The sequence below is a fragment of the Cucurbita moschata genome, unplaced genomic scaffold (genome assembly GCF_002738365.1).
Source record: "Cucurbita moschata cultivar Rifu unplaced genomic scaffold, Cmos_1.0 Cmo_Scf00015, whole genome shotgun sequence".
In the NCBI taxonomy this organism is placed as follows: Eukaryota; Viridiplantae; Streptophyta; class Magnoliopsida; order Cucurbitales; family Cucurbitaceae; genus Cucurbita; species Cucurbita moschata.
Window position 1 is genome coordinate 1 of NW_019268531.1, and position 23,619 is coordinate 23,619.

Consider the following 23,619-nt stretch of genomic DNA (forward strand, 5'->3'; position numbering starts at 1 on the left):
TCGACGGTGTTTTACCAACAATTTTTATAAATTATTTGAATAAGTAGAATTTGTTTAACAAATTAGTCGGTACCCTAACCCATTATGTATAATTAAAAGTTGAATTTGGAAAATTTTAAAGAAAAAAAAAAGATAGATAGATATATAGATAAGTATGTTATTATTTTATTGTGGCTCTATGCCATTTTTATAGTTAAAACACAATGACGCTCTCATTTATTGTAGAGAGAGAGAGGGCTTAGTGTAGAGAGCCAGAGAGCAATTTAATGCTTCTTGTAATCCTTGAGTACATCTTCAACAGAAAAGACATGGGGCTCTTTCCCGTGTCCAAAGTGCTTCACCTTTGCAATATATGACCAAGGAATACCATCGTCATTTATAGCTTCTATTACAAGAACATAATGTTGAGAATCTTCGTGGTTGCATTTAGAATCGGACAGACCGTTTATCACACGCTTGTAAACCAAACAACGTTTTTCCCTCTCGTTTTTCCATTTTATTGCAGCCTCTGCAGCCTCTTGTACTTTTTTGTGATTGATACCCCTAATTGCATATGGAACTGGAGGAAACACAGGTTCACAACTCATTTTGGAATACTTTTGATAGATAGTTTCAACAAACTTAGTTTGATCATGAATACTTTGGAGTGCCATATTTATAGTTGTGGTTGAATGTTATTCGAATTGATATAGTCGAATATTACACAAACACCAATTCAACATTCCTCTCTTATTTTTTTTTAAAGATAAAAAAGATTATTCTCTCCAAAGTGAATTTTGTTTTTAATAATTTTTTTTAGTAATCTTTCTAATGTGGATTTAGATATACAAAAGGTTAATTTATTTTTTAAAATTAAATATATTTTTATTTAAAAATAAATAAATCCACAGCCATCTTCAACGTTGAAACGCAAACAAAATTAGAGAACATCAAAATATTTGTTGGTATAAAATTTATATATAATGCAACTTTAAGTAAATTTAATTTTTTTTATCTACTATTTTGTGGAGAAATTTACATACGACTTATAATTTAATTTTAATATTATGTATATAATTATTAAAATTATCATATTTTTTTATTAAAAAAAATGTACTTTTGGCCTCTAAAATTTAATTTTATAATCTATTTTAGTTGGATACAATTGTGAGTAGAAGTTTGGATTGAACTAGTTGAACAATTAAATTATATAAGGTTCCTTTTGAAATATTCACACGAACAAAACAAAGTAGTTACTGTTATTGGCGCCATGTTTTTAATTCTCTCTTATTTTTCAAAGATAAAACAAGATTATTTTCTCTCTCTCGAACATGGTACGATATTGATTATTTTCTCTTGAGTGAATTTTAAGTGAAACACATTATTTACCTAAGTAATTTTGACGAAGCAAACACTAATTGCTCGGATGAATTGCTAATATATGATATCAAATTTAATGGGTATAAATATTAAATATTTTAAAGTTAAATGTGTAAAATTTTAGTAATCTTTCATATAAGAAATATGTTAGAGGTACTATAATCGAAGGTATTATAATGAGTTGTGTGGAACAGGTGCTTGCAAAATCTATAGTGCCGATTGAGGATGGAAGGGTTAAAATTGTGGATTTAGAGATGAAGATTAATTAATTTTTTAAAATTAAATTTATTTTTCTTTAAAAATAAATAAATTCACCACCTTTTTCAATCTTTGAACGTAAACAAATTTAGAGAGCATCAAAATATTTGTTCGTGTTGTGAATTGCAACCAGAAAATTTGAAAGAACAATATATATAAATATATATATATAAAATATGCAACCTTTTAAAAAATTTTAATTTTTTTATTCTCTGAAGAAATTAGAAGTATATATGGTTTTTTTTTCTAATGATCTTTGAATATATATTTTTTGGGTTAAGAATTTTTTCATTTTTTTAAAAAATTATTTTGTAATTCTTTCCTAAATTTATAATGGACAATTCAATAATAATATTACAATATTTTAAGTTACTTTGAAAGTTACGGTCACTAAATAAAATAATTACATCAAGTTTTTTCTATACATTTCTAATACTTCCTAATTATTTTATTTATTTTTTATGAATTAGATCCGGAAGATGATTTGGATTATAAGCATTTTAATTTAAACAATATTTAATAACTAAAAATTTTAATATTTATACTCAAATATAAACTTATATTGAAGAAGTAAAACTTTGGAAAATAATAAGTATATCCAAGTAAAATTAGAGATTTTGTATAATAAATTAGTATTTTACTTATCGTCATATTCACTTAGCAAGCTTGATAGTACCGTAATAGGCATAATTAAGAGCTGAGTTTGAAGAAAATAAATAAATAAATAAATAAAGTATGTATTATAGATAAGTATGCGGTTATTTTATTGTGGCTCTGCCATTTTCATAGCTAAGAGACAGTAACACCCCATATATAAAGAGAGGGCTTAGTATAAAGTGAATAACAGTCTAATGCTTATTGAAATCCTTGAGAGCATTTTCAAAGCATAAGAGCTCGAGCTTGAGCTTTTTCTCGACGAAACTCTCAATAATTTTCACCTTTGCAATATATGACCAAGGAATATCATTATCCTTTATAACTTCTATCACAATAGTATAATAAACCTCACGAACAACTGCATTGGCAATACCATTTGACAGACCATTCACCACACGCTTGTAAATAAAATTATGTCCACCAATCCTGTTATTCTCTTCCACTGCAAACCTTCCAGCTATTTGCACTTCGTTGTGATTGACATCCTTAATTGGATTTTGAAATGAAGGAAACATTCTAGAACTCCTTTGATAGCTAGTTTCAACAGATTTACTTTGTTCATGAATACTTCACGGTTCAATATTTATAGTTGTGGTTGAATGCTATTTAAATTGATATACCCGAATTAGAACATAGATTGGAATAAGATTCTTTATAGTTGGGATAATAGATGCATTGTTTTAGTCAAACAACTAAGACTAATGTATTACCAGTAGTAAATGAATATGGATCCGAGACATAAATATGGTAACATGACATTTTTTTTAAAATCTAGGACACAAATACAACAATGACACATTAATTAAAAAATATATTTTTTAAAAAGTTTAACAATTTTATATTAGAAAGAAATTCAAAATAAATGAGTTTATATATTTGTACGGTTAAAAATAGTTTAATGTATGTTTCACTCTAAAAAATTATTCAAAATCAAATGTCGGAAACCAAATGTTTGATTATAAATGTCTAACATATCCATTGTATTAACAAGTGTTCAATAGATATCCAACACGTGTCGAAGAGAAACATGAGAATAAGTTATTTTAATGTTTTCTTTTTACCCATTCAAAGTAGTTTGAAAGCTAGCACGCCAAATATTACGATTGACTAACTATTACACTCTAATTTTGTCATTTAATGGGTCGGGAATGAACATATAAAGGAGAAAGGGGAATAAAAGCCTTAAACTTTAGGACATGGTTTCAAAGATGGGACGTTATTTTCATGCTTTCGTTAAATCGGTCAAAGAATATTTTATACGCTTCCAGAGTTAAGGGTTCTCTTTCTCCTTATTCCTCATTTCTCCCTTCACGTCTAGAAATAAAGTTAAATGTGATAATGAAGAAATTAAGGATAAAGAAATAAAGATAGTTTTTTTTTTTTTTTTTTTGTATTTATGTCTTAAGTTTCTTAAAAAAGGGTATGAAATTATGTTCGTGTGGTGTCATAATTGTGTCTCATATCTGTATATCATGTTCTTAAAGTTCATTTTAATACCTTTGATAAATAGTTGCAAGTAAGTTTGTAAGCCTGACTTAAAAGATTATTTATGAATTTCGTTAAATTAAAACTAAAATAAATTAATTTTTTTGTTTTAATTTTATTAAGCATGATTATTTATGAATTTCGTTAAATTAATTTTAATGTGTTACGTTTTTTTTTCAAAATTTATTTTATTGATTCAAATTTTAATGTTTTGTTAATAAAATTAATATTAACTTAATAAAAAAAATGTATTTTATTCTTTTTTAAATAAAAAAAATACCATTTTAACTTTCTATTCTACTTAGACTAATATTGAAAGTTGATTAGAAAATTTTGATGAATTATATTCATAAATTAAATATTTAATAATAAATGAGTGGTACGCTCTTATGTATAATCTTCATAGTGACATGGTTGATATAGCGATAAAGAGGGTACTAAATAAAGAGAGAGAAAGAAAAGATACTCATATAAGGATTATTATATCACTATGGCTATGCCATTTTTATAGATAGAAGAGGGTAATGCCCCGGAAACACATCTAGAGAGAGGGTTTATTGTAAGTAGAGATAACAGTCTAGTAGTTGTACTGCTACTTGAGGACAGGGAACTCGATGACTTCTTTAAAAGATAAGAATGTGAACTTATCGTCACGAAGGAAGTGCTCCACCCTTGCAATATATGACCAAGGAATACAGTGCTCATTTACAGCTTCTATCACAAGAATATAAACTATGCAACGTCCACTAAGATCATAAAACAAACCGTTCACCACACGCTTGTAAATCAAATGATGTTCACCCCTCCTGTTAACCTCTTCCACTATAAACCTTGCAGCCCTTTGCACAATCAAGTCATTCACATCCTTAATTGGTGCTTCATTAAAAGGAACCACATGTACACAACTCATTCTGACACCTTTGATTAATGGTTTCAAGAGACTTTGTAAGGCCGACTTTGTTCATGAATACTTAAGAGTTCGATATTTATAGTTGTAGCTGAACACTATTTAAATTGATATAAAGGAATCTTACAATAAAATCGGATAGAGTTGTATTGTTCAAGTCAAACAATTGAGAATAATTATTAGTACACGAATATTTTTTTTAATTTTAAAATAAAATGTTTTTTTTAATTGTATTAAGCATGGGAATTTCATTAAATTAATTTTTTGTAATTTATTTTGGTGATTCTATTTTTTTTAATGTTTTTGTAAGAACTCATTCTAACACCTTTTTTTTAATTTATTTTGGTGATAAAATGTTTTTTTTTTTTTATCTTCCCAACTCATTTTGGCAACACCTTTGATAGATAGTTTCAACAAACTTACTTTGATCACGAATACTTTCGAGTTCCATATCTATAGTCGTGGCTCAACACTAATCAAATTGATATAGTCGAATCTTCTTCTCTTATTTTTCAAAGATAAAAAAGATTATTCTCTCGAATATGGTACGGTATTGATTATTCTCTCTAAAGTAAATTGTAAGTTAACACATTTTTTACGTAAGTAAATAGCTCTAATTGCTAATATATTATATGTTGTTTAATCCATTTAAATATTAAATTTGTGAGAGTTAAATGAGTATTTTTTTTTAATGTGGATATAGATAGGCATTAATCAATTTTTTAAAATTAAATATATTTTTATTTAAAAAATAAATTCACCCAATATATATATATATATATATATTGACTTATAATTTAATTTTAATATTATGTATATAATTATTGAAATTATTGTATTTTTTATTTTAAAAATTTTACTTTTGTTTTCTGAAATTTAGATAATATTGTCTTTTATATCACACATTTTAATTGAATTAGACTTAAATGGCCGGAATAAAAATCTAATAATGATATGAACAAAAACCGTCTAACAGTAGATTCTCTTTAATAGTCTATAAATTAAAAGTAGTTCGTACATTTTGTTAACAAATGTGATAAATCCTGAAACTGTATAATTAGGATTTTATATCAGCTAATGGTTCCATTTATCTATAAATGAAATTTGTGGTGCATTTTTTTGAAATTCGACAATAATTATTTGGTTATTTTTTTACCCTTCTAAAGAAATTTAACATTCGACCTCTTGAATGCTCGAAGTTACTAGCAAGGTACTATCGATTATGATCTTTAATACTCACCCAACTTGAAATTCAAGTTCGTTCATGTTTGTACGTGTGTCAAACCAAAAGATAATATGCTCGTTAAAGTTAGGAATAATTTATTATATTTGTTTATGGTATAATATACCGGATAGTTTAATTTTTATGAATTAGGTTTGGAAGATCATCCTAGTTATAAGCGCTTTAATTCAAACGATATTTAATAACTAATCATTTTAATATTTATATTCAAACGAGTAATATTGAGGAAGTAAAAGAAGCTGATCCAAAATAAAATTCGAAAATTTGTATAACAAAATCTCTCTACTCCTATAGTTATATGTTATAGTTATATGTTGTAAGCGGTTGTTGCTGTCATTTTGCTTGCATCAAATATAACACCAATTCCAATCTCTCAAATGTTGTTTTCAAAATTCTCTTTCCAAATCTCTCTGCCCATTTTCTAAAATTTTCTTCTTGAATTAGGTCTAGAGGCTTGAGCATACGTCGCTTGGCCGTAGGCGACGCAAGAACGAATTGGCTTAACTCACTTCTTGCTGGGAAGTGAGTGCCGTACAACCACAAGTCCGCTACCATCAAAAGTGCGATTGAGACAATTATTCATTTTACTTATAATCATCATATTTACTTAGTGATGAGGAAGCTTTGTAGTACCTTAATATGCATAAATACGAGTCGAGTTTGACAAAATTTGAGGAAAAAAAGGACGAGATAAGTATATATATAGATAGATAGATAAGTACGTGATTATTTTATTGCGACTCTATGCCATTTTCATAGCTAAGAACAGTAACTGCGAGTACAGAGAGAGAGAGGGTGCAGTCTAATGCTGGTTGAAATCCTTAAGGACATCTTCAAAGGATTCGAGATTCATCTCATTTAGGGGACGCACATTGAATCGCACCTTTGCAATATATGACCAAGGAATACCATCCTCCTTTTGAACTTCTATCACCAAAATATATTCTTTTATTACAATATGTATGTTGGCCATACCATATAACAAACCGTTCACCACACGCTTGTAAATGAAGCAATGTCCACCGATCCTGTTATTCTCTTCCACTGCAAACTTTGCAGCCTCTTGCACTTCTTTGTCGTTGACATCCTTAATTACCGGAAGTGGAATTGAAGGACACACTTCTCCCGAACTCATTCTAAAACACCTTTGATAGATAGCTTCAACCAACTTACTTTGCTCATGAATATTTTGGAGTTCGATATTTATAGTTGTTAAACGCTATTCAAATTGATATACTCGAATCTTACAACACAGATTAATTGAGCATTCATCTATTTGGAGATAGTTTCGAATCAAATTCTTTAATAATTTGGATGACTACGGGATTGTTTTAGTCAAACAACTAAAACTGGTGTATTACTGGTTAGTACAAACATTTTGTAGGTATATTTTTCGGTTTTAGTAATAAATTACACATTAATAGTTGGATTCAATTAATCTTAAATAAAATTGTGAGTAAAAGTTTGGATCGAGCTAAATTGAACCGATAATATTAAATTATATCTAAAAATATATAAGGTTTCATTTTTTTAAAACATTCCCAAGAACAAAATAAAGAATCAATGTTATAAGTATTTTTAATTCTTTCTTATCTTTCAATAAATAAATAAAAAGAAAAAAAGATTATTCTCTCTCGAATGTGGTACGGTATTGATTATTCTCTCGTAAAAAAAATATTAGAGTCGGGGAGATAACGTGGATTGCGGGCGCGAGAATTCCGGCACTCTCGCATTTTCCAGCGACCGCACAATTTTACATAGAAATCATCCATCATCAAAATCAATTGTAAAATAAAAAAAGATTATAAGCTAAGATAATTTGAATAATTATAAATGAGAAATAATATTAAAGCAAAATTGTAAACCTAATGGTACAAATATTCTTATGCTCTCTTTTAAATTAGTACATATTTATTATTCCAACCATTTATTATAATCTTTTAATTTCAACAATAAATACAGTATAGTCTATCCATTTCACTCAAATAGGTATTTATAAATATATAAAAAAAAAGAATTAATTATGAAAAAATAAAAATAATATTAACAAATAAAAATTAGTCTGTAAACAATATTTTTTTCTTTTAAAGCGAATCGATTTGCGACTCAAGAAAATGGCGAACCAACTTTTTCGAATCCAGTATGGGACTGTAAGCAGCTGAAGTACTGTTAGGAACTTCAAAGCACCTTAGACACTTGGGTAACAGTAGAGGCTAGACCCCGAACTTCCTTCCTAGAATTTAAAGTAAAGTCTGTATAGGTAAAGATTGTGATGAGAGTCTACAGGTATTTTTGCTTCCTGTGTATACACCTTTTCCCTCTTTCCTTTTTTTCTCCTTGCCAAGGGAAGGAGCATTTCAGATCTACGCGGTTATAGAGAAGGTCGTTCCGGAGCATCAGTTCATTTTTATATTTGAGTCTTTTCTATTTCATTTTGTAATTGTATCCCGAACCCTTTTCTCCATTTGTAATAACTTGAATAGCTTTGTCTTAAAATTGAATTTTATTTTGTATTTAATTTGGATGTTGTTGTCTTATTTGATTTAAGTTTTATCCGATTCTCATCTTTTATTTGTTTTTGTCTTCGTCATTTTAGTCACAATCCGAGATTCGAACCCTCGAAAATTTGGTCGTAGTAAAGAGACCTAAACATAAGGTCGTTAGACATAGATAGTCTTTAACAAATGGAAGAATGTTACGAGAATCTAATCTTTCAGCTTCAAAGAAAGAAATATATGTCAATAACAGCTAAATTATGTTCATGTTAACAAGCTAACTATGATTTTAAGAGAAAAGAAATAAGCGACTGAAACGTAAGATCGTAGATCGTCTTTATTTTATTATTCTTATATTATTGTTGCATAATTAGTAATAGATAAAGATAATACAATAGCATGCATCATCTGTAAGGTAGATAAGAAAGCTTAGGCATTGTGGATGACAGGGCCAGGGCCCATGGGGGGTAGGCAGAAAGGCTTAAAAGCCAAGAGTTCCCAGGACTTGGCGCATTGCTTGTCAAGCACATCGGCCACATACAACTTAATAGCAGGGCATGCGTGAGGAAGTACCGGCACTTCTTTCACCTCTACCACAAGGCTGTATTTTTTTCCTTCACACACCATCTTACTCTCGCCGCTCACCACACAAATGAACGTCATCCCGACACCGCACAGCCCGTGAACATGCTCCATCACTGCAAACCTTCCCAGTTCTTGCACGTATTGGTCATGGACGTTAACTGGTTCCCAATCACAAGACTTGGGCTTGTGAAGCAAGGCATCGTTTTGTCCGTGGGCGACTACCTTGAGATCCATTGTAATCTTTGGTGGATAGTTGGAAGAGAAGTTTATAATAATGTGGGCTTGTTGTATATGGATATGGAGTAGTAGCTCGATATTTATAGAGAGTTGAGGTTAGTCGTGATAAAGGGATATAAAGGAAGTTGATTCGAAGACGAAAGAGTTCAATAATAGAAGTTGAGATGTCATGGAATGTTAGTATGCAGACGCAAAGAATTTCATGGTTTAGATAAGATGCGTTTGAATCTAATTCAGTCGGGCAGGACCAAACTTACTTTTATCTTATCCAAATGTATGAGCCACTATCATATATTGTTCTCTTTCGGCTTTCCCTTCCAAGCTTCCCCTCAAGATTTTAAAACGCGTCTACGGCAGAGAGGTTTCCACATCCTTATTCCCCTTTTCCTAAATTTCGCTAGCAGATATTATTCTCTTTGGACTTTTCTTTTTAGGTTTTTCCTCAAGGTTTTAAAACACTTCTGCTAGAGAGAGGTTTCTACGCCCTTATTCTCCCTTTCCAACTAATGTGGAATCTCACAATCCATCTTCTTCGAGGCCCAGTGAAGACTTGTAAAGAATGTTTTGTTCCCCTCTCCTCCAACTGATGTAGAATCTCACAATCTACCCTCTTTGGAGCTCAGCGACATCGAAGGCATTCGTTTCTCTCTTCAATCGAAGTGAGACCTCACAATTCACTCATTTCCCCTCAAGATTTTAAAACGTGTCTAATAGGAAGAGGTTTTCAGACCTTTATAAAGAATGTTTTGTTCCCCTCTAACGTGGGATCTCATAAAATTTATCGCTCATGTGATTTTCAAAGGAGAAAAAAAATACTTCTAAAATTCTTCGACAGCTATTATATTCATCTTTATTGGATCTTACTCGATCTCTAGAGGCCAATTCGAATATAGTCCAATTAAAAGGATGGTACATAGGGATATGAAGAAGAATGTCTCCAAATAAACTACGCAAATCATTACAAGAAATAATAGATCAGATAGGAGATTCCCGCTACCAGAAATAATGGATACCTACACTATTTTATTCCTAATTTTTTTCTACTAAAGGGATTCCCACACCAATAAATTTGCCCTTATCAAAAAGAGATTCGTTGAGATATTTTCATTGAACTAATAAGTTCTATAATGCTGATGGAAGTGTACAAAATTTCATGGAATGAGAATCTCATTGATGGAGAAAAAAGTAGAAAAGATGTATAGAAATATCCATGAAATGAAGAAAAGTAGAAGAGTTGCATAGGAATATCCTGGAATGAGAATTCCACTGCCCCACTCCTTTATATGTTTACAAGATTCTCCCAAACCAAAGCATCAGATTATACATGTTGATGATCTGTGATCAATAGGGGTACAAACAACATATCATTGCTTTATATTTCCTATCTTTGAAAATATGTTCATCAAATACACATCAAGTTACTATGCAGGTCTACTTGAAAGTACACACAATAATTAGGATGAAAAGAAGATATCTAGAAATAAATTGAACTTTAAAGTGAATGTATTTGTTTTACCTTCTGGATCACTTGCTTAAGCTTCCTTGATGGTTCTTCATACAAGATTGCAGGGTTATCAAACTCCGACGCCAAGCTCCGTTCGCCAAGAAACGCACGGAACGAGTCAGCCACTGAATATGAAAGAGACTCAAGGTTGTAGCCTCCTTCCAGAAAAAATACACATCGACCTTCGCATAAATCCATTGCCAGTTGCTTGATATTGGATGCAAGCATGTAGTATGTTCCGGTCGTGAATTGCAGACTGGCTAACGGATCTAAGACATGAGCATCATACCTGCAGAAATAAGTTCATACCAATTCAGACTAGAACATAATTAACTTCCTAAATCATATGCAAAAAAGAAAAGGAAAAGTTGATTGATCTTCAAGCTTTATTAAAATTTTCTAGAGGTGGGGAACTCACCCAGCAGAGACAAGAATGATATCAGGCTTAAATCTTTGAGCACAGGGTACAATAACTTCGTCAAACACCATTTTCATGGCATAATCACCAGAGCCCCCTGGGAGAGGAATATTCAGAGTTGTTCCTACCCCGTCTCCACGACCCACTTCATCAATTTTACCAGTTCCGGGGTAACTTCCATCCTGAACCAGAAGGGATTACATTACCAATGGAAGTTAATGACACCAAGCAAAAGAAACAGGGCAAAGTCTATGCAGTTACCAACAGTTGTGCATTACAGGTTTACAGTTAATTTCTCATGTCTCAGTTGTTCATGCGTGTTTCTGATAACCACATCAAAGAATGAAATATATTTCATATTGTTTCTAAAGAATGCTAACTTGGTGAGTTGAAAGGAAGAATATATCTGAATCGTCGTAGAATGCATCGCTTGTTCCATTCCCATGGTGAGCATCAAAATCTATAATAAAGACACGCTTCAATCCATGCACACGTTGAGCATAACGAGCTGCAATAGCTACGTTCCCAAAAACACAGAATCCCATCGGTCCCTTGGGTACTGCATGATGTCCTGGAGGTCTTATCAATGCAAAACCAATTGGCGGATTCTTGTAGGTTTTTGACGCTTTGACCTGAAACCAAGTACACAAGAATATGAAACTGCAACTACTTATGCTTATGCGAAGGTTTGAACACTAAGGAATTAAAATCTAATGTCTCAACACTTAAAAGTAGAAAGCTCAGAAGTTCTCCTATCAAACTGGTAGTTTGGCTTAATATATGGGATTACATACAAAATTATCATTAAGAAGTGACTAACGTGCTGGGTTGAGACATCACCACTGAATCAACTAAAGAAATTCCTGCTCCAGCTGCAACAAGTGATTCATTAAATGTCTGCATTGCCAACAGTATCAAAATGTGGTCAAGCTAATTGAATTGCTCCAAACAAAAACATTAATGCTAGAGTATCGTGTGATACATTATATATAAAAGACACTTGCATAATTGACATGTGTGAGTGTGACATATGTGCGTGAGATCAGAGACCAGACTGCTACGGTCAGAAATAAGGAGCCTTCATAGATAGTTTTTATGGGAGAAATGTATTCTTCTTCAAAGAAAAAAGGAAGAGTTTCTTAAAACATTGCCCTTCGTTCATGGATCTCATCAAAGAAAATAATGCATTTAATAAATTGTTGTTTTTAGCAGAAAAAAAAAACTTATAGCTTTTTTAAACGTAATCACTATAAGAGCTACCAAAATAATAATTTCCATAAGTGATGCACAACCCAATATGCATTTCAATTAAAATCTGAAGTAGCAAAACCTTGGGTAAAAATAATACTGGCACAATTATTGCACCTACACGTAAATGGTTATTATATTTTTTAAAATAAGTAATTCACAATCAATCAAGTGGCGTTGGAATCGACAGGGGGAGTGATCACTGCTACTTTGTAGTTAGAGTGACCTTAAGGACATGATTCTTGATTGTTTCTTGTCCATCAGAAGAAGAAAATATAAGCCAGGTTTAAAAGGGGAATATGCTTAGGTGATGAATTTCAAGAGTGGGGAGTTGTTAACTTCACAATTAAGTACAATGGAATTCTACAGCTGTAGGTAATAGAAGTTTTCTTTGTCCACGTCCACAGGCAATGCTGTAAAAATTTTGCTAAAACAAACTCGCCAGGTGTCTCTGAAAACAAAATTTTATTCTCATAATTGCAGCCTGGAAATGGTTGACATATTCCAACTGGCTGCAGAGAGAGGGAGAGTGGAAATGGTCAAGTGTTTTTCTTCTTTTTTTTAAGCAAAAAGTTACAAAGATTCTCTATTAAAGAATATTCCCCTGGATGTTTAGTAGATTCCTTCGGATGGAAAGGAGGGGCTATAGTCCTTGGTCTTTATGTTCAAGATTAGCCATCAAAGACGTTAGTGGCTATGGTCCTGGACTTGTAGGGTCCTGCCTTAGTATATCACAATTAAGGTTAGAGTTCATGATGGAAGGAATATGCTTTAGGGTCCTGACTCGACTCCATACTGACATTATTAAGCATAAAAAGCTGCAGCAGGCAAACTCACAGAGGCAGTGGCATAAGTCGGTCCAGAGCCTTCAATTAAAATAAGACCATCTTGAGAAGCCCTATCCATAGCCTGCAAATATGCCGAAGTAAACACCATTGCAATAAGACCTTTAAGTTATAAACGTCCTGATACATTTTAAAATATCAGAAGCAAGAAGAAAAAAAAAAAAAAATTACAACTGAAATAAATCCTCTGCAACTCCAAGCGAGATCTAGGGTTACAACGTTGTCGAAACAAGTTGACACAAATAAAGCGCGCATTTGCAAATTTTCCCAACTAAATGAAAAGCCAACCTCCATTATATTGTGTGAACATGAATGACAAGATTGATATCAATAAAGAAGATTTTGATAGTCCAAATACCCATGCATAGTCAGTCATTAGAACGTGTGAGCATTTACATTCCTGTTCTAAAAGTGATTTCAAAATAAAACAAAATTATTTTTGACATCGACTTTGGCAATAGCATGGCCCTAAACTTGTAATTAATAGAAAACCAAGAGGCTACCTTTTCAAGGCCTGTCACGTATGATTTTGAATGAACACTCACAATGTCATCAACTGAAGCAGGTTTGTAATTTTGAAGTTCAACGACATTTGAGCCTTGAAACTGCAATATATTATATCAAAAAAAGGAAAGTGTTCAATTTTAAAACATACGTTCATATATTGATTAAAAAGTACCACAGCTATGGAGGAATTGCACAAGGCTAAAGGACTTTGATAGTGAATGAAATGTGCAAGAGAAAGAGCTAGTTAGAGATGGAGACATAGAGAGATAGAAATGTGGGACTAAGTGTGATTTGTTGGCTTCAAAATCTGATTTCTCGTGTTTTATAATTTCTGGCTTCCAACAGTTGAAAAAACCTCTCAGAATCAGGTTGTGAGTTTCCAAGAGCATTACCTTAGGTGTGAGTTCCATATTTTCAAGAGCATTCGCTATTGCAGGGACCCTGAGATGAGATTCTGGATGAGATTCCTGTTACAGAAAATTTAAGGAACAAATCAATGCAAGATCTAAGTAAATAAACAAGTAGGGAAAAGCAGAAAGATCTTTGATGGTCCAGTTAGAATTTATTGTTTTTGTCCCATTTTATTGCTTTGTTTGGTATTCTTAGCAAGTGTGCAATGTGTCATAGTCGCACTTCTTCGGGACGTTTGCAAGTGACTGTGCGACACTCACTTTCAACATTGAGTGAGTTAGCCAATTTCAATTTCTGTCGCCATTGGCTGGACGACGTATACTCAAGCTTTTTGCCCTGCTTTGAGTAGAAGGTTTTAGAAAATCGGGGCAGAGAGATTTTCAAAAGAGAGTTTGAAAGCAATGTCATAAGCTAGCAAGTAAGAAAAGCAACACAATGGCTTAGATAGCATATAACTCCAGGTAGGAAGAATTGACGCCTAGTCACATCCCCTTATAGTATTTTCGAGGCATTTCAAGTCTACTAGACAAAGACATGATTTTGCCGAAACTTCATATGGGACGAATATAACCGTGACACAATGCATGTGGTATATTAATCATACATGGTCTTAAGTAGACTGGAGTACCTGATTATGACCCGTAGCAGCAGCCACAGAATAAATAATTTTCACATTATCATAGAGCTTCAATGGACTGTCACTTGAACTAGAAGAACAGAGTACAGCCGCCCTATTAACTTCCGAACGATAATGTGTTTTTCTCCTAGGTTCATTTCGTGAACATCTCTTCTGCAAAAATGTTGTGTTCAAGGAAGCCCAACTAAGAAACTTACAAATTCCGAAACGAGGCTGGACCGAGCACAAGACATTTCCTGTTCAATTTGCAATCCTATTCAGAAACGCTCATCCAAATAATCGAATAACCTAATAAAAATCCTGGGGAAAATCATCAAACAAGGATGTAAAGAAGGCTCCCCACTGAAATTGCAACCCCAAATCGTCATAACTTTACTAACAGATAGCAGCCCCACCCTCGTGTACAAGTAACGAATGCTAAAACTGGAAGACTCGGTGATATCTGATCATAAATTTGTCGACCATTAAAGAAGTTAATAAACAAAAAACATCAGAATCCCTCTATCAATATAATCAATTCGAGACGAGAAAAAGGGAAGTACACAAGAACCCAGATAGAGAGGAAAATCAAATCACACCCTAATTTAGACTTGAAATCAAATACAATCCAGAAGAAAGAAGACATTAAGAAAATAAAGCAGCAATTAGAGTTTTTGAAGCGCAATCTGAAATCGCAGGAGCGAGAGACCTGCATAACATGATGAAGATTGTTGCAGAATGCGAAACTCCATTAGGAGAGCCTTCAATAACGGAAACGAATAGTTGATACACTGCGCGCCAGATATCAGGCGAGGCGGTAAGCTGGCGGAGCCGGAACTTTTCGCAATCTGAATCTGTTACGTGGCCTAATTGAAACCCACGATTATTAACGATAGCCGTTGAAAATCATTGACCTATGAATGAATTTCCCTTTTTCTTCTCATTAGATCTGTTATACATGCCTACCGCTGTACATGTTGTCTGCTTTAACCTTTGAAGAGAGTTTAGCCCTACTATGATCAGTGTCTTATACGATAATTGCTCTGATACCATTTATAACCACCAAAACCCACCATTAACAAATGTTGTTAGCTTTGGATATTGTGAGATCACAAAGGGGAACGAACCATTACTCATAAGAAACCTCTCCCCATTTTAAAATCGCGAGGTTGATGACTATATGTTCCATACTAAAGTTGACCAAAGTTGACTATATTTATTAGTAGTGGGCAGTTATTACAAATGATATCAGAAAAGTGGATAGTGAGATCCTAAGTCTATTGGAAATGAGAACAAAATTCAAACCCAACAATTTTAAAATTTTGGGTTGGTTCAAAAATTTGAATCGATCCACAATAAATTAAAATTTTAACCATTTGGCAATGAAAAAATGTGCAAAGTTCAACGAAATCATGATTTGAAAACAAAATATTTCATAAAGGAGTCGTGAAGAACATGAACACCTTCGCTTGTATAAAGAAGAATGCCTCTTTTTTCTCAGACGGATATGGATGAATGCCAACAAGTTCGTGCGATGGCTACTTATCCGATTGACAGTGGAGTCTTAAATTAGATAAGAATTCGCTTAATGGAATTGGCGAAATCTGTCCAAGCGCAACAGACTTGTCAATGTCCCTCTGACCCTTAATCTATATTACGAAACCCAACGATCCAATTCTTCTGCGCGGTGTTCAAGACTCGATCTGAAGCATTCTCCGTCCAGCGATGGCGTTTCATGTGAGAAAAGCAACGAAGATCATCCCCCATTTTAGAAACGGGATGCGGTTCTTGGGTTCGCTTCGTGAAACTCCATTTGCAGTTCATAAGATCGGAAACAGAGTTTTGGGGTTCGAAAATATGCTTAACCATTTGTCTACTCATCGTTTCAAATCGACGAAAGTGGAGAAACAAATAGATTCTGTCAACGATGATCGTGACAATCAGGTAGAATGCACTCTGATTCGGTCAACTTTGATTCTGTTTTCTAATTTCATGTTTCGTATTTTTGTTTTTATAATCCCTAATCGTTTTTAGGTAAGATTCCTCTTAATTTTTTAATCTTCGTATGAGGATTGTGTGTTTGCGGAGACTGCATCTCAATGATTATTTGTTGACAATGTAGTTTTTCCTTTCCATTCTGCTTGTCAACTCCTCCCCCTTGTTCTTTGTAAGACGTTGAGAGGAATCTCTATAAGAACAGAGAGAGATTTAAGGTAAGACTTTGAGGGGAACAGATTATTCCTTAATCTTTTGTGTATTTTAGTGGCTCAAACTCCCAAGTTACAAGTCATTATGGTATATTCCATTTGTGTAGTCTGGAAGGTGGAAAATGAGTTCATGTAAAGAAGGTGTTACTTTTGGGATTCATTGAGTTCATCAAGAAAGTTCCCCTTGAACTGTCCTGGGTCCGCCCATCTCGTGGGTTGGTTTGTGTAGAAGAAGTTAGACCCCCAAATTCTAAATTTCCCATTGTTGCTACTATGTTAGATGAACCCGAAATCCCGGTTCCTAAACTACAAGCGCAATGGCTTTTCCACCATTGTTGCTTGCAGCCTTCTCCGAGCTTGGGTTATGGAAGAAGGAACCTGTATTCTAGCAACGATGCAATTCAATGCAAATCCAATATAGGTAATTACAAAAGGACCTTGTGACAGAAGTCTAAAGAGAAACATAGAATCTAAGAGTTACGAATTCGCTCAAGCCTCTCGACAATTCTAAGAGTTACGAATTCGCTCAAATCTCTTTTTGAGCATAAATTATTCAAAAAGTAGAGATTCCTCTCAAAGTCTCACCTTAAATCTCTCTGTGTTCCTCTTACCAACTGTGAACGAGTTCATAATATTCAATGTCATTCAATTGTGTACAAGTTCCTGATATCATTTGTTGAAAGTGAAACTTGCATTTCTTGTTCAAGGTTTTGAACTTTCCAGGAGGAAAGGTTAAATTTACTCCTCAATTGAGTTTCGTCCCTGAGCGCGAGGAGGAGCGGGTACCCTGCTTTCGTGTTCTTGATGACAATGGGCAGCCTAGTATGTACAGTAATTTTACACAGGTAATTTATGCTGAGCATGTCCCAAGTTCAAGTGAAACGATAGGCATTTATGAACTTGATGGTACTTTCATTTAGGTGAGCAAGGAGATTGCCATGAAGATGTATAATGACATGGTTACTCTTCAAACAATGGACACTATCTTTTATGAAGCGCAAAGGCAAGGAAGAATTTCCTTCTATGTGACCTCCCTTGGAGAAGAAGCAATCAACATTGCTTCTGCTGCAGCACTGTCATTGGATGACCTCATTGTCCCACAGGTTACTTCATACCTCCACCTCATCTTCCTCCTTAGTAATACGAAGCACATTCTCGTACTCACATGGAAAGAATATTATTTGCTTGCACTAGTATCTTACCTAATTAGTATCCCACGTTAGTTGGAGAGTGCAACGAAGCATTCCTTATAAGGGTGTGGAAACCTCTTCCTAGTAGATGCGTTTTAAAACCTTGAGGGGAAATCCAGGAGGGAAAGCCCAAAGCTAGCGGTGCGCTTGGGCGGTTACAAATGGTATTAGAGCCACGCATCGAACGGTGTGCCAGTGAGGACGCTGGGCTCCCAAAGGGGTGGATTTTCAGATCCCACATTGGTTGGAGAGGGGAATGAATCATTTTTTATAAGGGTGTGAAAACCTCTTCTTAGTAGATGCGTTTTAAAACCTTGAGGGGAAGTCCAGGAGGGAAAGCCCAAAGAGAACAAGGTGGGCTTGAGTTGGAACATCACAATTGTGTAATTGATAGTTCTTAGTGCAATTCTCCCACGTCATACAGTACAGGGAGGCAGGGGTACTCGTATGGCGCGGTTTTACTCTGAAAGAATTTGCAAGCCAGTGCTTCGGAAACAAATATGATTATTGTAAAGGGAGGCAGATGCCTGTCCATTACGGGTCGAAGAGACACAATTACTTTACTGTAGCATCAACGATCGCGTAAGACTTGAGCTCAATTTCTCAAAACTTTTGATCAGATCTTCCAACACTTCAACTCTTATTACTCATGTTTTACTTTAATTTGTAGTTCTCAAATCCCCCATGCCGTTGGTGCTGCATATTCAATGAAGATGGAAAAAAGAGATGCCTGTGCAGTCACTTATTTTGGAGATGGAGGAACGAGCGAGGTACAGAATACTAAGAAAAACTCGTAGTGTTCGAATTTGTTGTACTCTTCCAAGTTGCAAGGTTGATTTTTCTGTTGTTTCTTGAATCATGTTACATTAGGGAGATTTCCACGCAGCTTTAAATTTTGCAGCAGTTTTGGAGGTGCCTGTTATTTTTATTTGCCGGAACAATGGATGGGCAATCAGTACTCCCATTTCAGACCAGTTTCGAAGTATCTCATTTTTCTCACTGTTTACAGTTGTGAAGAATGCATCACGTTATTTAGATTTTAGTGTTCTATTATATTACAGGTGATGGGGTGGTTGTAAAAGGCCGGGCTTATGGCGTTCGCAGTATCCGCGTAGATGGCAATGATGCACTTGCTGTATATAATACAGTTCGAGCTGCTCGAAAAATGGCAATTCAAGAACGAAGGCCGATTTTAATTGAGGTAAGAAGGGTACTGAAACTCTGTTTCTTGAAATGGATAACTATGGTGTTCTGATATCTTTTGTTTCATTAACAGGCTCTCACATATAGAGTTGGACACCACACGACATCAGACGACTCGACCAGGTATCGTCCAGTGGAGGAAATGGAATGGTGGAGGGTTGCAAAGGACCCTGTCTCCAGATTTAGGAAATGGATTGAAAGCAATGGTTGGTGGAGTGATGAGGCCGAAGCAGAGCTTAGAAGTAGCCTAAGAAAACAGGTAAATTTTCAGTGCATCAACTAAACAACCTCCTTGCCATATATTTTCTTTTTCCTAATGAGAACAAAAAGAACAACCAACGAGAACTAAATAATTTAGAAAAATACTTTCACGAGAACTGGGAAATGGTGAGAAAACAAACAAGAATAAGCATAAAATGGTTATGAAATGAGTCGTGTACATTCTTAATTTGCTGTGTTTTTGGTTCAAACAGCTATTAGAGGAAATTCAGTTGGCAGAGAGAACTGAGAAGCCACCTGTGGCAGATGCTTTCACAGATGTGTATGATGTTCCTCCCTCCAACCTTGAAGAGCAAGAGAGATGGTTAAGAAAAACAATCAAAACACACCCACAAGATTACCCATCTGACTTTCAACTGTTGTAACCTGTCTTTAGGTTTTGAAACACTCTGAGAAATATGTGAATTGGTGGCAGTGTTTATGAATAAAAGGACATAAAGGCATCCTGATGAAATAAAGCAAGTCTTCCTTATATGAATGGAATGTTATAGCAAAGTTATTGAATAAATTGTCAGACAAAGCTTTAAAGAACTGAGTTTCATTTGAGCTTGAAATCTTTGCTATACCACCAGAATATTTGAATCCAAAACCTCAAAATTCCGGCATTACTTAGTCTAATGGTATGATCATAAAAAGAGGGCATAACCCAACTACAGAATGTTTTATTGCTAATGATGAGATTTGTTCAGTTGAAGTTCAAAAAAGCTTCAATTGAGGGAAGAGCTGGGAGGGTGGAAGAAAAGGATTCAGAGCTGAAAACAATGTGAACAGAATCAAGCGTAAGAAAAATCACAAGGTTGAAGAAGTTCTCTGTTGAAGAGCTTCTTGAACTGCCTTGAGGAGTGATGGCATCAGTCTCTGGTTCGTAACAATGATACCCTCGTGCAGATCCAGATATCTTCCTCTTGAGAAATCCAATGCATTCCCAGCTGCATCCGTAACCACTCCACCAGCTTCTGTAGAATTTTCAACGAAAACAAAATGTTAATAGTTCATGGGCCTTTCGAATAATCAAACTAACATTTGAATCCACGGGAAGCGTTGAAAATATGTTAAATGATTAAAATCACCAGAACTTGATAATGAAGCATTAAAATCTAGTAATGATTTAACAACTCTTAAGTCTACTAGTAATTCAACAACTCCAAATTTTGAATTCACCTCTAACAACAATGCATCCGGCAGCATGGTCCCAAATCTTTTCACGGTAGCCCTTGTGAGGAAAACGAAGGTATATGGCTCCATCTCCTCGGGAAAGGGCGCCATATTTTGCTTGACTGTCGATCCTAACGGGTGGTGCTTTAACACCAAGTTTCTGTTTGGTAATTAATCATCTCAGCAAACCACATAGAATATATCTTTCAAGGAATAAAACACAACTGGTATAGATCAAATGTGGACCAAGAATGGCTTACTTGTGCAATGGAGCTAGTGAGGTCATGCAGAGAGTGAGCAGCTTCATATGATTCAAAGAAGGATGCTTCTTCAGAATTTTCAGTGGTACTGACACTCACCTAAAGTGCAGCAAAATGCCTCACATATTATTTCATTTCTTTTTTCCTACTCAAGAATGAAACTCCTGGATAAAACATTGAAGAACGAACCTTTGTTAATGTAGAACCAGCAAGCGACTGCATATATGTTCCTGCACCAACGGTAGAAAAGAAAAGGCAACCGACGTCTCCAAGTGGAGAATGCTGATTACTGCTACCAATTGGTTCCAAGGGAAGATTTGGACAGGCTAGGACACCCAAAACTACTTTCCCATCATCAAGCAATGCCAATGCAGTAGCATATTGGTCCCCTCTTAGAAATCTAAGACACAGATAGTCAGAGACACATGCGCATGATATAAGACAGATAAACCCATCAATATGAACTATTAAGTGGGGAATAAAATATTAATGAAACTCAAAAGTAAACATCCGGGAAATATGGTTAATTGGATTAAAAAGCCCTCTAAATCCAAAAACTTCTAAATAAAAACTATCAGATTGTTTGAAGCTACATTGACAATTGCGAAAACCAATTACAGGTGCAAAAAATAGAAAGGGAATTCTGATTTGCTAACTTACCCCTTGGTGCCATCTATGGGATCCAAAACCCAATGTCGACCAGTAGGACCTCCTTCTGATTTCCCATTGTCAATAGCCCTGAGCACATCTTCTGCCGTTAAGGTTGAAGCACTGTATGATCCCTCACTGGAAAGTGTTTCGTTTACAAGTTCGGTAATGCGATGTAATGTTTCCTGGCCACTCTCTTTTCGTAGATCTCCTGAATCCTAGAGACCCCAGACTTCAAAATTATTTTGCTGAGACAAGTCAAAGAAAGCAGATTCTAAATACAATATAATAAAAACTACATACTGACCTCCTCAGCTACCATTGAAAAAGGTACAGAAGGGAGTTCCCTTTCCAGTACAAAACTAACCAGCGCCTGTGAACCTGGACATAGAAGAGCCATAGAAAGAGTACATCCAGTCAGCCTCTGACATATCAAAGTAACTCTTTAAGCTGCAGTGAGGCACACACGAACTAAAATTATTTGTCTCAATCACGACGCTAGTAGAAGAATTGGGAAGGGGTTTGCCTGTCTTAACAAAAGCAAAAGGGATCATAAGTGAAGAAAGCAGAAGACAATCACCACTTCAATGATTTTCTCAATATATCCATCATATCAATATTTCATAAATTTGAGAGCCCGACATTTCCTTCTATGCTGACGCTTATCTCCTTAGTTATCCAATATAAATTTCATAGAAACTCAGACAGCTATAGAAGTTTTCTTGAAGATATTTGAAGCTACTCGTGATCAGACAAAAGTAGCAGCTATCAAAATTACCAAAAGAACGTGAGATTATGCTAAGTGGATCAAAATGAACACCACAGCTACAAATATAGCAATGCGGTAGCTTGATATGATTAAACCCAAGCTAGAGAAGCTAATGGAATTCCACAAGATTTGGAGCGTGATATTCCATTGAAGTCAAAAGAACCGCATTTGTAAATGAAATATCCTAAGATTCTCTGTGGTATTAGTCAAGAATCGAGAGACACAGGTTGCCGGGGACAACTATACTCGTATTTACAAAAAAAGAAAAAAAATTAAAAAAAAAGTAGGAAACAAGAGATATTCATATATTGTTTACTCCAAGTATTAACGTGATCTAACGACCAGACTAGCTGACTCGTTGGTTTGGAAAAGGTAACAACAAAATACAGAACAAAACTGAGCGACAGAAGCTTTACGAACCGTAATCGGCTACAGTCACTGGACTTCTATCTGATTTCGATTGAACATCAGATTGCAACAACGCCTTCTGCACTTTCTGCGCCCAGAAACAGCAGATAAAATCAGCTTAGAACGAGATGTATAGTTGAAGAAATTTCCAAGAGCGCAACATTGTAGAAGAACAATTTCAATCGTAGGAATTTTAAATAACCCCCGAGCAATGAGGATACGTAAATGTACGATGAATTGATAACTTCGGTTTAGGTCATACAACGATTACACGAGCAGGGTTCAAATCACAATATCACATCACAGTACCACACTCCGATTTGTATCCAATTCATCATGGAAGTCACCCATATTCGCTCACATTTACAGAATTGCACAAATTTCATGGAAAATAATAAGGGTATTAGAAAGAGAGAATTGCCTGGCATAGACGAGCAGCGAGAGAGGCCGCTTTCTTCGCAGCCGCGAGCTCCTTCTCGTAAGACATCGAAGAAACAGCCAACGCAAGTGGGGAATACAAGGGGACGGAGAAGGACCTTCTGGTTGTGAAGAACAGAGAGGCGGAAGGCTTTGAAGTAATGGAGCTCTGAACTTTAGGTGCAGTTTTCAACAAATTTATAGCCATCTCCTTCTCTCTGCCTCTCTCCCTCCGTTTTCGCCCGCTTCTTTGATAATTTTATGTTTATGACAATTTTATTGGACGGAATAAATTTTGGAAATGCACA

The 23,619-nt window shown here is 34.7% G+C and overlaps 4 protein-coding genes across 4 annotated transcripts; 1 reads left to right on the forward strand and 3 right to left on the reverse strand.

Annotated features, from left to right (window-relative positions):
* Positions 1-8,708: 8,708 nt before the first annotated feature.
* LOC111453027 lies at positions 8,709-9,289 on the reverse strand. The gene has a single exon (XM_023093948.1). It carries the CDS (start codon positions 9,221-9,223, stop codon positions 8,834-8,836), a length of 390 nt encoding a protein of 129 aa, XP_022949716.1. The 5' UTR covers positions 9,224-9,289; the 3' UTR covers positions 8,709-8,833.
* A 1,189-nt stretch (positions 9,290-10,478) lies between these two features.
* LOC111453113 (histone deacetylase 14) lies at positions 10,479-15,705 on the reverse strand. The gene is made up of 9 exons (XM_023094067.1): positions 15,485-15,705; positions 14,788-15,032; positions 14,141-14,215; positions 13,745-13,846; positions 13,234-13,305; positions 11,989-12,045; positions 11,529-11,780; positions 11,149-11,330; positions 10,479-11,019 (listed from the first exon to the last, which is right to left on the reverse strand). Exons 1-9 carry the CDS (start codon positions 15,525-15,527, stop codon positions 10,719-10,721), a joined length of 1,329 nt encoding a protein of 442 aa, XP_022949835.1. The 5' UTR covers positions 15,528-15,705; the 3' UTR covers positions 10,479-10,718.
* A 545-nt stretch (positions 15,706-16,250) lies between these two features.
* Positions 16,251-20,137, forward strand: LOC111453112 (2-oxoisovalerate dehydrogenase subunit alpha 2, mitochondrial). The gene is made up of 9 exons (XM_023094066.1): positions 16,251-16,719; positions 17,690-17,827; positions 17,903-18,085; positions 18,597-18,754; positions 18,843-18,942; positions 19,043-19,154; positions 19,234-19,373; positions 19,449-19,634; positions 19,849-20,137. The coding sequence occupies exons 1-9, from the start codon at positions 16,501-16,503 to the stop codon at positions 20,017-20,019; spliced, it is 1,407 nt and encodes a 468-aa protein (XP_022949834.1). The 5' UTR covers positions 16,251-16,500; the 3' UTR covers positions 20,020-20,137.
* A 39-nt stretch (positions 20,138-20,176) lies between these two features.
* Positions 20,177-23,572, reverse strand: LOC111453114 (SAL1 phosphatase-like). The gene is made up of 8 exons (XM_023094068.1): positions 23,316-23,572; positions 22,907-22,982; positions 22,025-22,098; positions 21,730-21,935; positions 21,259-21,469; positions 21,070-21,168; positions 20,816-20,969; positions 20,177-20,610 (listed from the first exon to the last, which is right to left on the reverse strand). Exons 1-8 carry the CDS (start codon positions 23,517-23,519, stop codon positions 20,444-20,446), a joined length of 1,191 nt encoding a protein of 396 aa, XP_022949836.1. The 5' UTR covers positions 23,520-23,572; the 3' UTR covers positions 20,177-20,443.
* Between the last annotated feature and the right edge of the window lie 47 nt (positions 23,573-23,619).

What these genes read in the sequence shown, in the direction of transcription:
- LOC111453114 (XM_023094068.1), bottom strand. Translation starts at nt 23,519, where the DNA reads ATGGCTATAAATTTGTTGAAAACTGCACCTAAAGTTCAGAGCTCCATT. An exon ending in AGTGACTGTAGCCGATTACG is followed by an intron (nt 22,099 to 22,906) that starts GTTCGTAAAGCT and finishes TTCTATGTCCAG; the next exon opens with GTTCACAGGCGCTGGTTAGT. An exon ending in TTTCAATGGTAGCTGAGGAG is followed by an intron (nt 21,936 to 22,024) that starts GTCAGTATGTAG and finishes TGGGGTCTCTAG; the next exon opens with GATTCAGGAGATCTACGAAA.
- LOC111453027 (XM_023093948.1), bottom strand. Translation starts at nt 9,223, where the DNA reads ATGGATCTCAAGGTAGTCGCCCACGGACAAAACGATGCCTTGCTTCAC.
- LOC111453113 (XM_023094067.1), bottom strand. Translation starts at nt 15,527, where the DNA reads ATGGAGTTTCGCATTCTGCAACAATCTTCATCATGTTATGCAG. An exon ending in ATCTTCATCATGTTATGCAG is followed by an intron (nt 15,033 to 15,484) that starts GTCTCTCGCTCC and finishes CAAATTGAACAG; the next exon opens with GAAATGTCTTGTGCTCGGTC. An exon ending in ACGTGACAGGCCTTGAAAAG is followed by an intron (nt 13,306 to 13,744) that starts GTAGCCTCTTGG and finishes GCATATTTGCAG; the next exon opens with GCTATGGATAGGGCTTCTCA.
- LOC111453112 (XM_023094066.1), top strand. Translation starts at nt 16,501, where the DNA reads ATGGCGTTTCATGTGAGAAAAGCAACGAAGATCATCCCCCATTTTAGA. An exon ending in TGTACAGTAATTTTACACAG is followed by an intron (nt 17,828 to 17,902) that starts GTAATTTATGCT and finishes ACTTTCATTTAG; the next exon opens with GTGAGCAAGGAGATTGCCAT. An exon ending in GAAGGCCGATTTTAATTGAG is followed by an intron (nt 19,374 to 19,448) that starts GTAAGAAGGGTA and finishes TTTCATTAACAG; the next exon opens with GCTCTCACATATAGAGTTGG.